This window comes from Pseudophryne corroboree, chromosome 3, assembly GCF_028390025.1.
Source record: "Pseudophryne corroboree isolate aPseCor3 chromosome 3, aPseCor3.hap2, whole genome shotgun sequence".
Lineage (NCBI taxonomy): Eukaryota > Metazoa > Chordata > Amphibia > Anura > Myobatrachidae > Pseudophryne > Pseudophryne corroboree.
In genome coordinates, this window is record NC_086446.1 from 407,452,272 (window position 1) to 407,468,958 (window position 16,687).

Sequence of the window (16,687 nt, forward strand, 5' to 3'; positions counted from 1 at the left end):
GCTCTCCCATACATCAAAGAACTTTTCTGCTTTTTTGTCCTTCTTCAATATCACTCCCACCCACTCCATTCTGAAAAGGTAAAATAACTTTGTTTTAAACAAAGTCAGTGACGGAGGTTCAGGGTGGATCCATACTTGTAGAATGGATTTCAGAGCTGCAGCACTTACTGCTAAAAGCAGTTTTTTGCTGCCTTTGGACATAGAAAACATAGGTATTTTTGATGTAAAGGGGCAAAAGGGATATGTAGATACACATCCTGTATGTCCAGGGATACCATAAAGTTCCCTGGCTCCATAGAAAGGACTATAGAACAAAGATTCCATGCGGAACTTGGGAACCTTTACAAATCTGTTGAGAGATTTGAGGTTGAAAATGGGTCAGTGGGACCCGTTGGGCTTGGGCACGAGAAATAGGAAGGAATAATAGCCCTTGCCGCGATGAGACAGAGGAACCGGATTTATCACACCTGATTGAAGGAGTGATTGCACAACCTGTTGTAAACTTAGAGCCTTTTGGGGGTCTGAGGGTAGGCCCATGCAAAAGAACTGAGGGGGGGGGGAGGGAGTCTCCTGAATGAGACAGCATACCCATGAGATACCACCTCTTGCACCCAGGCGTCTGAAGTGGTCAGAGTCCAGACATGCGCAAAGTGAAGATGATGGCCTCCCACGCTGGGGTACTCCAAGAAGTGGCCCACCCCCTCAGGCGGCGGACTTGTCAGGTTTTGCAGAAGGTTATCGTGCATCCCAGGGTTGCTTGGCCTTGGGCTTTACGGTGGATTTTTGTCTGGGGAAAGCCTTTCGCTTTGCCTTGGGGACGGAAGGAACGAAAATTCGAACTCCTAACACGTGGAGTAGGTGTGTACGGGAGAAAAGCTGTCTTAGATTCAGCCAGGGCAGTGACGATTTCGTCCAACTTAGCCCCGAATAATATTTCACCTGTAAAAGGGAGAAATTCCAAGGTTTTCTTTGAATCAAGGTCAACTTTCCAGGAACTTAGCCAAATAATATGCCATGCCAGTACAGAGGTGGTGGACGCCTTAGCTACTAATACTCCAGCATCAGACAGAACTTCACGAATGCAAGCAGCTGCATGCCTAATAAGGGTCAAGTAGGAGGACATGCAGTCCTCAGATACAACCGAGGGTAATTCTTCCTCTATGGTCTGTAACCATGATTCAGTCATTTTGCAGCCCAGGAAGCAGCCACGGTAGGTCTATTGACAGCACCAGTGAGAGAAGAAAAATAGACTTAAGGCAATTTTCAATTAGCCTATCTGTGGGTTCTTTCAGTGAGGAAAGCGTAATGACAGGAGAATGGACATCTTAACAAGACATGCAATATGCCAATCCATTGGAGGGGGAGCCTCCCACTTAGCAAAATCATCTGCGGGAAGAGGGTAACATGATGCTAATTGTTTAGACACAAGAAATTTATAACCAGGAGTTTTTCAGGGTTCTTGTGTATTTTCCCTGAGATGATCTGATTCAGATTTACCTATCTTTTGCAGCATAAAAAAACATCAGTTTTCTTTGCAACTGGCTTAGGTTCCTCCTCCGTAAGTTGTGCCCAATAGCCTTAATTAAAGCTGACCCCTCCACTGTGTTTGGAGTTTCCGCATCTACCACGCAGGAATCAGTGACAGATGATGCATCCTCCACTTCCTCAGCAGACGACTCGTTAGAGTCTGATATAGCAGTGGGCTGAGATGAAGATGTACAATTAGTGGACCTAGAGAATTGTTTGGTCCCAGGTAACATCTTTTGTAAAGATGTGGGTGTCTGGGCTTGGCTCTAATGCGTATTATTTAGTGTATACAAAGCCCATCTTGTACAACATCCTGTGCAGATAAACCTGCAGAGCACAATTACATGACAGTAAAACTAGGGTGTCTGGCTGTGTGCTACTTTTTGCTTTAGTAGACATAGCTGCAATATAGGAGAGTCACCCCCACACAGTAGTATAATAAGCCAGTGTGAGGCAGCCGTAGTAGAGTATGTGACAATAATCAGCAGCAGTGCTGAAAAATGTGTAAATACTCCTGAAACACCCGGTCACAGGGCACAGAAAAAGACAGGGATAAATATAATAGACATACAATCCAATCCCTCCCGCCCTTGCAGCAGCATTGAGGATCGGTATATACACAGAAACGGACAGGAATAGTAAAGTCAACCATTAGTCACAAGTTATACATTAGTATAATAAGCAATATGAGCACATATTCAACTACAAATACATTTCAAGTATGTAAGATAAACATATTACTACATTACCTTATATAGAATTTTAAACGTATTCAGTCGCACAGTGAAAGAAAACAGCAGCAATAGTTAACAGACTCATATGCATCAGGCACTTATCCAACTACTCGTACTTAATGGTAGGTAGAGACTTCGTGCTGTATCACCAGGCTCAGGAGAGGGGGATACAGGGAGACTTCACCCTGTTTCCAGGATCTATCAATACGTTAGTGAACGATGAGTGGATCCAGACGCCAATAGTGAACACAGACGCCCGGTGAACCCACAGTGAACACAGACGCCCAAGTGAATACAAACGCACCAGTCACACAGCCGCCTATGCTGCGACTGGGTCCTTTAGATAGTATCTCAAGCGGAAGCAGGAAATCCGTTCATGGTGGAAAACTCTGAGGAAACTGGTCATGAACTGGGGGGGAGGGGGGACCAGGGGAGTGTCTTACTCCCCACTGCTGACATCAAACCTAGGGATCGCGATCTCTCACTAATCCCTGGAGCCTATGATCCCCGGGGCCTAGCGCTGGTGCACCGGAAGTGGCAGCCGCATCAGCGTCTGTTCCGTAGGTTCCTTCTCAAAAACAGTGCGGCTGTGTCTTGCGTCTCCCCCGCTAAGCGGAACTGACACCTTACCTACTCCCCGTGATCTGGCCACAGCCTGGTAACGTCCGCTGTACTTGCTAGTAAATCATACACAGACGCCCGCCAAAACAGCACTGCACACGTGGGTAAGCACTGTCGCGACCCGGCGGAGAGTTGTCGGAGCGACTATTTCTAAGGTGCGTGTAAGACGCTTTTTAGAAAACTCGCTCAAAAAACGTAAGATATAAAAATAAATTAAATTAAATAACAAGCTTATGGCTGTCAAAATCAGCAGCCCAAAGATCGTGGTCCAGCTCCTGCCACACCAACAAAAAAACTAAAATTGCCTGAGCCAGGAGGCAGGGATATAGGGGACTGGCCTACTGCATTCTGGGAGGCCGAAAAATGTTGATAGTTTGTGCCAATGCGCTGATACTAGCATTAGTATATAAGCGCAGTTGCACCCATCTCTGAATCAGGCCCATAACCTTTTTTCACCCTTAACAGCAGCACTAAAAGGTTATAAAATAGTTTTGTGTAGCTTACAACTGGACAAATGCTGGAGATAAAGCATGAGGTGACCACATCAGGTTCTCGGTCATGTCCCCTCCATATAACCCCAACTCTCTCTACAAAGGTAACCCTTTTGCCAATTAATTTACCAAACAGAGATTTCCAAACAACATTCTACCACAATGTGCTGATAAGCCAGATGTAGACATACTCATTGCTAGAAGAAGTTATTTAGACTTATAAACTCTCATCTTCTAATATTTGCCCTCAACCCCCCATACACAACTTGTTCAGGGAACATCTAGGGAATGTAAGTAGTTGTACTGTAGCATGCAGAAGATTGAACACTGATAGCCAATAAACAGCTCACCTACCTGTAAGCTTGGTATATGCCTCCATGTCATCCACGGAACCAGAGATAGTGTAGAGATTCCCATCTGATCCTTCTATCCCAATATGTGGGTCAGCTTTTAAGAAAGCATCTGTAATCCTGGACCATTTAGTCAAAAGATTGTAAGAGAAAGAAAAAATTCTGCACATTAAAAACACACACAATCATGAACCCTGCAAGACAGTGTGTCTAGTGTGTGAGTCTTGACTTAAGTTAGACAACCCTTTCCATCTATACGGCAATGTTCTAGTGACAAAAATGGTACTATTAATTGTAACAACCTAATGATTAAGTATAAGATTGTTGCATGAAAGTGATCATAACTGTACTCACATTGTTTCAATGAGGTTGCCAACTTTATGTTGGTATGCCCTCCGGTGAAGGCAGTTCCGTGTATGAAACATATCGTATAGATTCCCAACTTCCTGAATGAGAGGAGGGAAAACAAGATTATTTCCCTGATAAGCATCAATAAAACCAGAATTTTTGGACAGCAAAATCACTAGTAGCAAATACAACTGATATTCTCCAAAAGACCTTCCAAACATGATTTACTCAATGCACACTGATGGCAACTAAACATTAAGGACCAGATTCTGAGTTGCATGCTACTGCTGCCGTCTTTCCCAAACGTCGTGGCATTGTACCTGCTTCCATATGCTAATGCGACATTTGGCGTACCAAGTGGCAAATCTGTACGTTTAAAAGTGTTATCAAGTCCTGCCCACTGTTCCAGCGTCGGCAGACGGAGCCATACTCTTTAGTATTGGCTCTTGCTCCAGTCCCATGCTAGGTGCAAGAGATCCACATGAAACAGGCATCCTTTACCCATATGCAAGACTCAGATGAACATATACATCCACAGAACTCCCATCAGAAACAGCCGGTCCATGCATCTTAATGCTCTCCATCCAGAAATACCTACTTCCTACTGTTCTCCTCTCGCACAAGAGACATCTAGTGCAGACACATTGTGTTGCACATGCGCACATCATGTTCTGCAATTTGCATGTATTTTCTAAGATGCAGCAGACTCCGAATCTGGCCCTAATTGGCCTATTAAGCTTAGCCATGATACTTACAGCTTATTTTCATATTTAATTAGTTTTACTATCCACATCAAGCTGCTACTTCAGAGAATCAATATTTTCTAGGATGACAGAAGGACTTACCTTGTCTCTAGTACATATGTGCTTCTTGTTTCCGACCTCACATACTCTGGCAAACTTGAGAAACCTTTTATAGTCAAAGTTATTTTGAATACCAAGATGATGACAGTCTCTGAAAACAACATATGGTTTAAGAAATTATTGTGAGGGACTCAGACAATACTTCTTGACTGATTTAACTGCTAAAGTGTCCTTTGTATGACCAGGGGTATTGCAATTGAATTATGGCACAAGAGCTGAAGAGACTCTTCTGAGCAATTGTGGCCCAAGCAAACATAACTCAGTAACCATGCATACAGAGATTTGGGCCCTCATTCCGAGTTGTTCGCTCGGTATTTTTCATCGCATCGCAGTGAAAATCCGCTTAGTACGCATGCGCAATGTTCGCACTGCGACTGCGCCAAGTAACTTTACTATGAAGAAAGTATTTTTACTCACGGCTTTTTCTTCGCTCCGGCGAACGTAATGTGATTGACAGGAAATGGGTGTTACTGGGCGGAAACACGGCGTTTCAGGGGCGTGTGGCTGAAAACGCTACCGTTTCCGGAAAAAACGCAGGAGTGGCCGGGGAAACGGTGGGAGTGCCTGGGCGAACGCTGGGTGTGTTTGTGACGTCAACCAGGAACGACAAGCACTGAAATGATCGCACAGGCAGAGTAAGTCTGGAGCTACTCTGAAACTGCTAAGTAGTTAGTAATCGCATTATTGCGAATACATCGGTCGCAATTTTATGAAGCTAAGATTCACTCCCAGTAGGCGGCGGCTTAGCGTGTGTAACTCTGCTAAAATCGCCTTGCGACCGATCAACTCGGAATGAGGGCCTTGGTACCCATGTGCAGAGTAGAAACTCCAGAAAGCCACAAAATGCACTTCTGTCCACCTCCGCATGAGCCCCAGGTGGTTTAGACTTACACAAAATACACTATATTTTAGGATGAAAGCAACTACTCATTGGAAAGATATTATAATAAATGTTAAATTAATTTTGCTGGAAATTGATGAAGTTACTGATAAAATGAAGAAGACCTGTGTGTTATTAGATACAGGTAATGTTTTTACTGGTTATTTAAGTGTCAATGTTATAATGGTACCTTTGTGGTCCTCCATTATGAATAGTTCACTGCATTCGATGTGTTGGTCTTAATGTAAGCTACTGATATATTTCTCCTACAGAGTTTTGAATGATGTGTGTGTGCACTGAACGGTATATTGTTTTGTTGTTGGCAAGATCCAGTATATATTCAAATTTTGGAAAGGAATAATGTGCGAGGTTGTGGCGTTTTTTGATATAGGGTTACACCCACCATTTGGCAATATTTTAAATGATATCGCTCATTTCCAACCTTCTGAGAAGTATCATTTGTAATATCTGCGCTCCACTAAAGAAAATACAATGCAGGTTGGTTAAGTATAAAGTCCACAATTAATAAATCACAAAACAAAGGAGAGAGGGACTCCAGATGGAATAAAGACATTTCTGGGACTCATGGAAAGCACCACCTTGAAAAAGAGCTCTAGTCGAAACGCGTTGGGATGCTTGCAGGCGACATCCAGGGACTATTTGGGAACATTCATCCTCTGCAACTCTGGGTAAGACTTTTCCTGGGACTTATAACATCAGCACCAGGGGTGCTTGAAGAGGTGTATACAGGACATAAAGAACTCTCATTACATGAACTGGATACCTGCGTTTGGCTTTAACGTGATCTTGGAATAAAGTGTTTAACGTTTTACCTAAACATTTCTGTGATGATTCACATTTGACGAGAATTGGATCAGACCCCAAGGATACCTTGATGCACGGGCAACAAAGTCATAAGAAGTAAGCATTTATGAGAGTATCCATTTTAAAGATACAGTTATAAGATTTGTCTTCTTATTGTCATGTAAAAAACAAAGTGAGGACCTTTGTCTTAACTTGAACACGAAGTGGTGACCCTTTAGTTATACATCAGGAATCACCATCCCATAGATATACTGGACTAAGGGATATGAGCTGTATACTTTTTTTATATATTATTTATTAACAGTTTCCTATATAGCGCAGCATATTCCGTTGATTATACTTACCTCGTCAAGGCTGATGATTTCACATTATATGGGATTATCTTTTTGTATGTACTCAGTTGAGATAGCATTATGGCGCTCATTCCGAGTTGTTCGCTCGCTAGCTGCTTTTAGCAGCCGTGCAAACGCTAAGCTGCCACCCTCTGGGCGTGTATCTTAGCAGAAGTGTGACCGAAAGGATCGCAGAGCGGCTACAAAATAATTTTGTACAGCTTCAGAGTAGCTCCAGACCTACTCCTAGCTTGCGATACTGCAGACTATTTAGTTTCTGTTTTGACGTCACAAACACGCCCTGCGTTCGGCCAGCCACACCTACGTTTCACCATCCATGCCTGCGTTTTTATCTGGCACACTTGAGTTTTTTCACTCACTCCCTGAAAACGGTCAGTTGACACCCAGAAACACCCACTTCCTGTCAATCACTCTGCGGTCAGGAGTGCGACTGAAAAGCTTCGCTAGACCTTGTGTGAAAATACATAGTTCGTTATAAGAGTACGACGCGCATGCGCATTGCGCAGAACTGCATTTTTTTGCCTGATCGCTGCGCTGTGAACGAAAACAGCTAGCGATCAACTTGGAATGACCCCCTATATTCGGATTGAAGCTTTGGTATGGAAAACTACTCCTGTAAAGTTCATGCTTGAGGAACGGTAATGATGCTGTTCGAATAGGGGAGTATTGTTTTGTGTTTTATTAATTGTGGAATTTATACTTACCAACCTGCATTGTATACTCATCAGTGGAGCGCAGAAATACGAGTTTTTTTTTTTCTTGTTACACATTTCTCTTTATCAAGTTTTATAGCACTTAATTATATTTCTCAGCTGCTCCTTTCTGCGCAATAAGGGTATACCATTCCTTTTCCATCATTTGTAATATCGCCCAGTGTGTATGCATTATGCGAAGAACGATGCGTGCTCCCACGGGTCGTCAACGACATCCCCTGTCATCCATACATGCAAGTCAATATGGGGATGTCGTTGATGATGCCATGCCGAATGCTGCATGATCCTGCTCACCGGGTCCATCCGTGCGCGGTGTTGCCGGGTACACACATTGCATAGTGCGTACCCAGCTTTACTGTGAGCCTGGATCACAAATTTGTTCTGTGGAACGCATGACCACCAATACTGGAAGATCAGCTTCACTCTACACGCTGGCTAGATGGAAGTACAGGTGTTTTTTTTTAATCTTTATATATTATATTCCTATGCATCTATGGGCATCTTTAGGATATATTGCAAAGTGAGCAAATGTGGATTCTCTGGACAGGTCATCTATACACAGTATTTAATAGCACTGTGTGTGCGTGTTTGTGACTCGGTATAGCGTTACCTGATTTTGTATAAACATTTATTAGATATATGTTAATATTGATCAATAATGCTGTTGTTTTTGTTAGTAAAAGGTGCATACACACGGTGAGATATTGACTATCTACGATTTTGACTTTGCGATTTCACCTGAAATCACCGAAGTCCTGAACCACAGATATTGGCTATCTTTACTTAAAATTTTGACTAAGTGCCTATTTTGATTATACGATGTACTAGATAGTACACAATATAGGGGGTAATTCCAAGTTGATCGCAGCAGGATTTTTGTTAGCAATTGGGCAAAACCATGTGCACTGCAGGGGAGGCAGATATAACATGTGCAGAGTTAGATTTGGGTGGGGTGTTTTCAATCTGCAATCTAATTTGCGGTGTAAAAATAAAGCAGCCAGTATAACCCACCCAAATCTAACTCTTTCTGCACATGTTATATCTGCCTCCCCTGCAGTGCACATGGTTTTGCCCAATTGCTATCAAAAATCCTGCTGCGATCAATTTGGAATTACCCCCATAGTCAAGATTGAATTGCCTGCACAGATATTTTCTTGCGATACCGACCTCACAGGAGCGCTTCTTGGTATCACAGGCTGTGTACCCACGGTGCGATTTGCACTAACTTTCCTTACGATTTTGACTACATACTCAAAAAGTGGATTTTGGTTCTTACCCGTTAAATCCTTTTCTTTGAATCCATAGGGGTCACTGGAATACTCTTGGGATATGGACGGTGCGATAGCAGGGACAGGCACATTTATATATTTAAATGTATAACCCTCCTCACCCTCCATACTCCCAAGAGACCTCAGTGTTTTTTACTGAGATGAACAGGAGTGAAAGAGTATGAACAATGGAGAATTACAGTACATTTAACATTATAACATAACAGACAACTGGAAAGTTGACACGACAACAGATAATCACCTTAACACTGAAACAAGCCAGTGATAATGTGTTACCATAAGAGATACTGAATTTACCACAAGACAGGTGAAACTGCCGCGGGCGTCCAGTGACCCCCTATGGATTCAAAGAAAAGGCTATAACTGGAAAGCACCAACATCCACTTTTCTTCTTCATCCACTAGGGGTCACTGGAGTACTCTTTGAACATACCAGTTTCCCCAGTGGGCGGGAGAGCATGGTTGGTGCTTGTAACACTAGACAGCCAAAGCTAGATGCTGATGCCGCAAAAGTATCAAACTTGTAAAAGTGTACAAACATGTGCCCTGATGACCATGTAACCGCATGGTACAATTGTGTCGTTGAAGCCCCATGACCTGCTGCCCATGATGTTATCACAGAACGCGTGGAATGTGCTTAGATGCAGGCGGTTGTAAACTAGCAAGAAAGTAAGCCTTAATCAATCTAGCCAACGTCTGTTTGGAGGCTGGCCAACCTATCCTGACTGCATCATAGAGAATAAACAATGTATCTGTTTTACGTACTGTTGATGTTTGGGCTAAATAAATGTGAAGCGCACGAATCACATCCAAAGAAGCTTAAGTTCCTGAACCTTCTGAGAAAACAGAAACTACGATTGGTTGATTTATATGAAATTAGGATACTACCTTTGGTAGAAAAGCGGGTCCTCTCTGTCACTATAAAACACCAGATATGGTGGTTTGCATGACAACGCAGCCAATCCTGAAACACGCCGTGCTGAAGCTAAGGCTAATAGAAAAACTGTTTTCCAAGTTAGAAACTTAACATCCACTTGTAAGGGTTCAAAAATTGAGGACTGCAAAAAGTCTAAAACTAGATTCAAGTCCCTTGAAGCTGAAGGTGGTATAAACAGAGGTTGAACTCCAAGGACACCTTGCAGGAACCTGTGCACTGTTGGCAAAAGAGTCAAACAGCGCTGAAAGAAAAGTGACAAAGCAGAAACCTGCACCTTTAGTGTCGCTAAACAAAGTCCTCCATATAACGCAGTCTGTAAAATTAGCAAGACGGGATAACTTGAAAGAATTGTCGGAAACTTCCGAGATTCACACCAACCAATATAAGCTTGCCAAATTCTTTGATAATGAGCTGCCGTAACTGGCTTCCTAGCACGTAACATGGTTGGTATAACCTACCCTGGAATGCCCTATCGTCTTAAGAGAGCAATTTCAACAGTCACCCTGTCAAACGCAGCAGTGCTAAATCGGGGTAAAGAAAATGGACCCTGTCGCCGAAGGTCTGGACGTAGTGGAAGTGGCCACGGATGGTTTGCGAGTAGACCGCGGATATCAGAGTACCCTGCTCTCCAAGGCCAATGAGGCGCCACTAGTATGACTGTTGTGGACTCTTTGGATATGCTTTAGCAACTGAGGAAGCAGCGGAAATGTTGGAAATAGATACACGAGGCTGTATGGCCACACTATTGTGATAGCATCCACTGCCACTGTCTTTGGATCTCTTGTTCTGGACACATACTTTGGTGTCTGATGATTATGGTGAGATGCCATTAGATCCACCTGTGGGTAACCCCACCACTGGACTAACATCTGGATGTAAGGCCCATTTTCCTGGATGAAAATCCTGACGACTGAGATATCTGCTTCCTAGTTGTCCACTCTCGGAATAAACACTGCCAATAATATCAAGCTAAAACAGCTTTACTAACAAACTCTGACCAGAGTAGGTGTAATTAAAACAGCTGCTGCCATATACATGGATACTTTGTTTTTTTTGTTTAAATTGAAAACTGAAGAATCCAGAGATTCTGGCATAGCCTATGGAAACGGCTAATTGACAAAACCCATTTTTTCTGAATCTTCCACCGTGAATTGCTTAATGAGAGTGAAACAAAAAAATAAAAAACAACAGTCGCCTTTGTCTGTTTGACAATAGGACCTCATTGTTTGACATTGGTTCCTTAGTTTTTCTAAACTATAGAATCTGATGAACTGCTGTGATGAGATCAACAATGGCGGAAGTAGCAGGAATCTGCGTGACAGTGTCGTACCATCTGACTGAAGCTGCCAGTGTTATGCTGAGACAACAGGTCTGGTATAGAATCGTCAGAGTATAAAAAGGACGGATTTCTTAGGAAACACAATAACCACTGTGAGGCATTTGAGTCTTTATAGAACTTTGCAAACCATGCAAAGCACTGGTAACCTTGCGAAAGCAATGATTTCGCATTAGTCCTTGCTGCCTCACAGTTTCTCCGTGTGGCGGTAATTCTGACTCCAAATCAGTCATTACTGATCATTAAGTAACACATTTTCACAAAAATCTCAGCCAAGTTGCTTTTGGTGTGAACTTGAGGCTGCAGTTATAGTCATGGTCACACTAACAGACACTGTTCTATAGGGACTTTGCTTTGCTACAAGCATGTCTAATAACAGTGAGGAGACGGTCGTTAGGCGACACAGCTTAGGTAGACAGTCATTAGATCGACATGATCAATAGGTCAATGACACATACCCTAACAGTGTGCATCTCAGACCCTACTAACGCCCCTGCCCCATCTGGTGGCTGTGGTTAGTAATAGCAACAACAACCCTGCAATAAAGAAGCAGGAAGTTACACATAAAATGGTGTTTTTACATGTAAAGTAAGAACATATATATTGTTTGAAATGTTTGTAAATAATATACATAGATGTTTTTATATATATATATATATATATATATATATATATATATATGTGTGTACAAAAGTCCAAAGACCGGCACTCCCTCTGTTTGTATAGCTGCCCTGGTGCCCCTTGGGGCTACACAGCCTGCACTGTATGCCTGTGGCCTAAATTCTGCATTGTACTGCAAGGCATGTGGGACTTTGTCCCTGGCTATGTATGACTCAAACTGCATGTGGCCTATACTCCTCTTCCTTTCACCTATGGACATAGGGTGGTTTGGATACTAAATCTTTATTCTAGTCTGTTACGGGTACGCTATTTTTGTCCTTGTGGGTGATCCATGTATGTAGTTCACCCTAATGTACGCACTTGTTTTTTCTAAACACAGGCGGGTCCCATTTTTCTTACAGTATGAATCTATTAGCATCTGGGGCCACTGGAGCACCTTTCTGTATTTAGTATGCAGCTGCACTTTTTTCACGGTGTATTCAGTTTGTGGGATTTTGTTTTGTCTTTTTCTCATTGCAGCTCCCGGCCCTCCGTCCCGATGTCGCGATGCGAGGGTTGCCAGGCAACAGGCCGGCAACACAGCAGGTTGCCAGGCGACGGAATCACAATGACGCGCTCGAGGGCGCCACTCCACGTCATCTTCCGGCGCCTTCAGACAAGCGTGGACGGAGAAGCGGGAACTGCTCTGCACGGTGTGTGGCGGGTCTCTGTCCTTAAATAGGGTGAGTATGGTCTTATTTTCTTTTCTTTCCTTTCACCTACACCTTGACAAAGGGGTTGGAATCCCCGAAACGTTGGTGGGGCGCAGGTGCGTCATGTAACTGAACTCTCCAATACAAATTGTTTTTCAAGCAAAAGACCCTGAGTGCCGCAGTTTTTGTCCTTTGTATCAGTATTCCTTCTGGGGGCACCAGGGCAGCTATACAAACAGAGGGAGTGCCGGTCTTTGGACTTTTGTATATTCATCAGGAGCCGCTCTCCGGACGCCTCCTGCATGAGGCAAGGCACCCCTGGACGTAACGTCTTTTACATATATTAATACTAAGAAATCACCTGGTGACAGAGGAATTGCCGAACACTGCTGCAGCAGTGCACCATTTTTTACATCAGATGCACAACTGAAAAGTCTCCCAGCAACACCATAGCTGAAGGGGCTTCCAGTGATACTGCAGCTGGACACGTGTGCTTTCACTGCTAAGGTGCTATACGGCTGCACTACTTCAGATATGGATCCAGGTACGTCTACATCAACTACTGAAAGTTCAAAGGGCTTTGTACATTTGAACATTAACAGAGGCGACCTATACGGGTTCACCGACGATGATGCGGACAGACTAAGGTTCAAAGAGAGGTTGACGGCGACTGACCAGCATTACAGCCAGGAAGACCTTTATCAACAACTGTATAAACTCAAACGAAGGGAAATAGACTTCTTGCTGCATGGGATTTCCCTCTCCGAGTATCACAGAGAGTGTATGATTCCGCGAGGGTTCAGAATCAGGAATGCCCCCACCATTGGCAGGTTCAACCCCGATTTTTGTAAAAAATGGGTTGGGATCACAAACAAGTGCAGCTTGGATCTCATGCTGCTGGTGATCGAGGAGGCAGGTAGAGAACGGAGGTTGGTCAAGGATAAAATTGCGACCTTTGAGACAACACACCTACCCTCCTTACAACTAGACGAATCCCACGACTGGCTACGCAAATTACGCACTCAATGTGACACCTATCGTAGGGATCTCCTAAAGTTTAAAAAGAACAAACTGGACATTGTGCAGGAAGATTATGAGAACAACAGAGTACACCGCTGGCTAATGGGAGGTCCTACTGGAGGCACTTATTCGTCACAACCTAAATCTAAACAAAGCTGGCGCCGACGGAGGGAGAACCGGTCAGGGCGCGGAGCCTCGTCCAATAGCGACAGCGATTTCGCGATGGTTGAATCTGATGGCTCACAAGATCAGTCAGCAACCCCTTTAGGGGCAACAGGCACAAGTACAACAAGAGGAAGAGGCCGACCACCCGTCGGGGGGGGCAGAACACGAGACTCCATAGATCGGGCAGTGAAAAACAAAATTTAATTTTTAACCTCTCGGCCCGTGTTTTAACCCCACTTGAATTACGTGTCCTCAGCAATGGGCTCTCATTTGTCCCCACCAATCGACATAATGAGATGAATTGGAAAATCGATTTATACCAATTCGCGAGGAAGTTACGACGGCAAGAATACTTTTCAGCGCACCCTGGTCCGCAGCTAAATACTCCCGTGATTCTACAGCCGTTTCTGAATAAGAGAAGTATGTAGTCTTTTGATCCACAATCCTCTAATGCCTCCATTAAATCCTTCTTACGGCTGGTTGATGAATCCATGGACAAATACACAAAGGCTACCAACCAGGTGCACCATAACCTGTCCAAGCAGGAATGGCGGGCACTCAAGAATCTAGGAACTTACACCGATATTATCATTCGCCCCGCCGACAAGGGGGGCGGAGTGGTTGTTCTTGATTTACTATACTATCGGGCAGAGATTGAGGCACAGCTATCAGATCCAAAAACCTACATGGTCCTAGAAACAGATCCAACAACCATCTACAAACAGGAACTGGATGACATCCTGGGCAATGCGAAGCAACGGGGGCTTATTTCTGACAGGGTTTGCAAAGCTCTCACACAGGATTTTCCAGTAGTACCCATCTTCTTCACGGTGCCCAAAATACATAAGGACCCGATCAGGCCACCAGGACGCCCCATCATCTCCGCCCGACAATCACTTTACCAACCAGTATCGCAGTTTCTAGACTGCATACTTCAACCTCTGGTTCATAAACAAGCGAGATGTTTGAAGGATACTACTTCCTTTTTGGTCCTATTGGAGTCATATGGAAAGGTTCCAGAGGGGGCAATCCTGTGCACAATAGACATTTGCAGCCTGTATACCAGCATACCGCATAAAGAAGGGTTGGCAGCAATGAGACTGTTCCTAATGGAGGAGAACATGTCCGTTGTAAACATCGATCTGTTCATGGCCCTGCTGGAACTCACATTGACCAGGAACTACTTCATCTTCGATGGGCGTTTCTACCAGCAAAGAACCGGCTGTGCAATGGGGAGCAATGTGGCCCCCTCTTACGCGAATATATACATGCTAGAAGAAGAAGCATCCATGTTCTTTAAGGACCGGGACATCTCTGGGCATATCGCGCTCTATACTAGATATATCGACGATATATTCATTATATGGACAGGGGGGGAGCTGGCGCTTGGAAAGCTTCTTGACTCCATCAACAGCAGATCATCCCCTATCAGAATCACGTCCCAGTGGTCACTTACCTCTATCAACTACCTGGATGTGCTTGTGACCATCATAGATGGAAGCTTACGAACCAGCGTGTACAGCAAACCCACAGACAAAAACACCCTCTTAAGAGCAAACAGTCACCATCCACGTCCATTAAAACAGGGCCTGCCCAGGTCCCAGATGATGAGGGTAGCACGCATTAACAGCCAACCCGAGATGCTGGAGCGCGAATTGAACAGTATGGTCTCTAAATTCGCGGACAGAGGCTACGAGAAGACGTCACTTGACCGCATCAAGAGAGAGGTTCTGTTGCTACCTAGGGAGAAGCTGTTACGTCCCTCTGTTAGAGCTTCAGAGAATAGAATCATCTGGACCACCACATTTGACACCTCAAGCCCCATCTTGAACAGGGCCAATAGGGCCTTATGGCCAATTGTCTCCACGGACCCGAGTCTCCCCTTTAAACACACCTCGCCAATGATGTGCTATAGGCGGGGCCGTAACATCAGAGACTGGGTGGTCCATGCAGACATCACGGGCCGGTCCAAATCCACCGGTGCACAAGGGGGCGGTTCCTTCTTGACAAGGAAGCCAGGGTGCTACAAGTGTTTAGGCTGTACCACGTGTAGCCATATGATCACAGGGTCAACCTTCACATTGCCTTTAACTGGAAAGAAGGTCTCCATCCATCACGTCTTGACTTGCACATCTACGTATATCGTTTATCTAATCATATGCCCGTGTGGCTTGTGCTACGTGGGAAAGACGATCAGGACCCTACGGGAGCGCATGGCGCTGCATCGGTCTGCCATTAAGGCTGCGCTGGCGGGTACCCCGTCTGATCAACCGGTGGCCCGACATTTCCACAACGCCAAGCACACTCTGAAGGACCTCAAACATATCATCATCGATCATGTCCCAAAGAGCCTACGGGGCGGTGATCGAGATGGCCAACTTGTGCGCAAGGAGGCATCCTGGATTTTCAGACTCAATTCCATTTCTCCAGCAGGTCTGAATGAGAGGATAACCTGGAGCATCTTTGGCTGAAGGGGGAAAAAAAAAAAAAAAAGGGGACACTGGCCCGTAAGGGCATGGAAGATGACACATGGAGGGATTTATCACCCTGGTGGGAGAAGACAAGAATCGGGCCCAGCATGGCAGGCAGTCCATCAAGTGATGAGGCCAGCCAGCTTGGGGCTACACAGCCTGCACTGTATGCCTGTGGCCTAAATTCTGCATTGTACTGCAAGGCATGTGGGACTTTGTCCCTGGCTATGTATGACTCAAACTGCATGTGGCCTATACTCCTCTTCCTTTCACCTATGGACATAGGGTGGTTTGGATACTAAATCTTTATTCTAGTCTGTTACGGGTACGCTATTTTTGTCCTTGTGGGTGATCCATGTATGTAGTTCACCCTAATGTACGCACTTGTTTTTTCTAAACACAGGCGGGTCCCATTTTTCTTACAGTATGAATCTATTAGCATCTGGGGCCAC

The 16,687-nt window shown here is 44.5% G+C and overlaps 1 protein-coding gene across 4 annotated transcripts in view; it reads right to left on the reverse strand.

The window, feature by feature from the left end:
* The window catches only part of SAMHD1 (SAM and HD domain containing deoxynucleoside triphosphate triphosphohydrolase 1), a 272,305-nt gene that overhangs the window by 34,391 nt on the left and 221,227 nt on the right, over nt 1-16,687 (reverse strand). For all 4 annotated transcript variants that reach the window (XM_063960182.1, XM_063960181.1, XM_063960183.1 and 1 more), the window contains 3 exons: nt 4,917-5,025; nt 4,078-4,169; nt 3,728-3,843 (listed from right to left, as the gene is read on the reverse strand). In XM_063960182.1, coding sequence (XP_063816252.1) covers nt 3,728-3,843; nt 4,078-4,169; nt 4,917-5,025 — 317 coding nt within the window. The remainder of the gene's footprint in view (nt 1-3,727; nt 3,844-4,077; nt 4,170-4,916; nt 5,026-16,687) is intronic.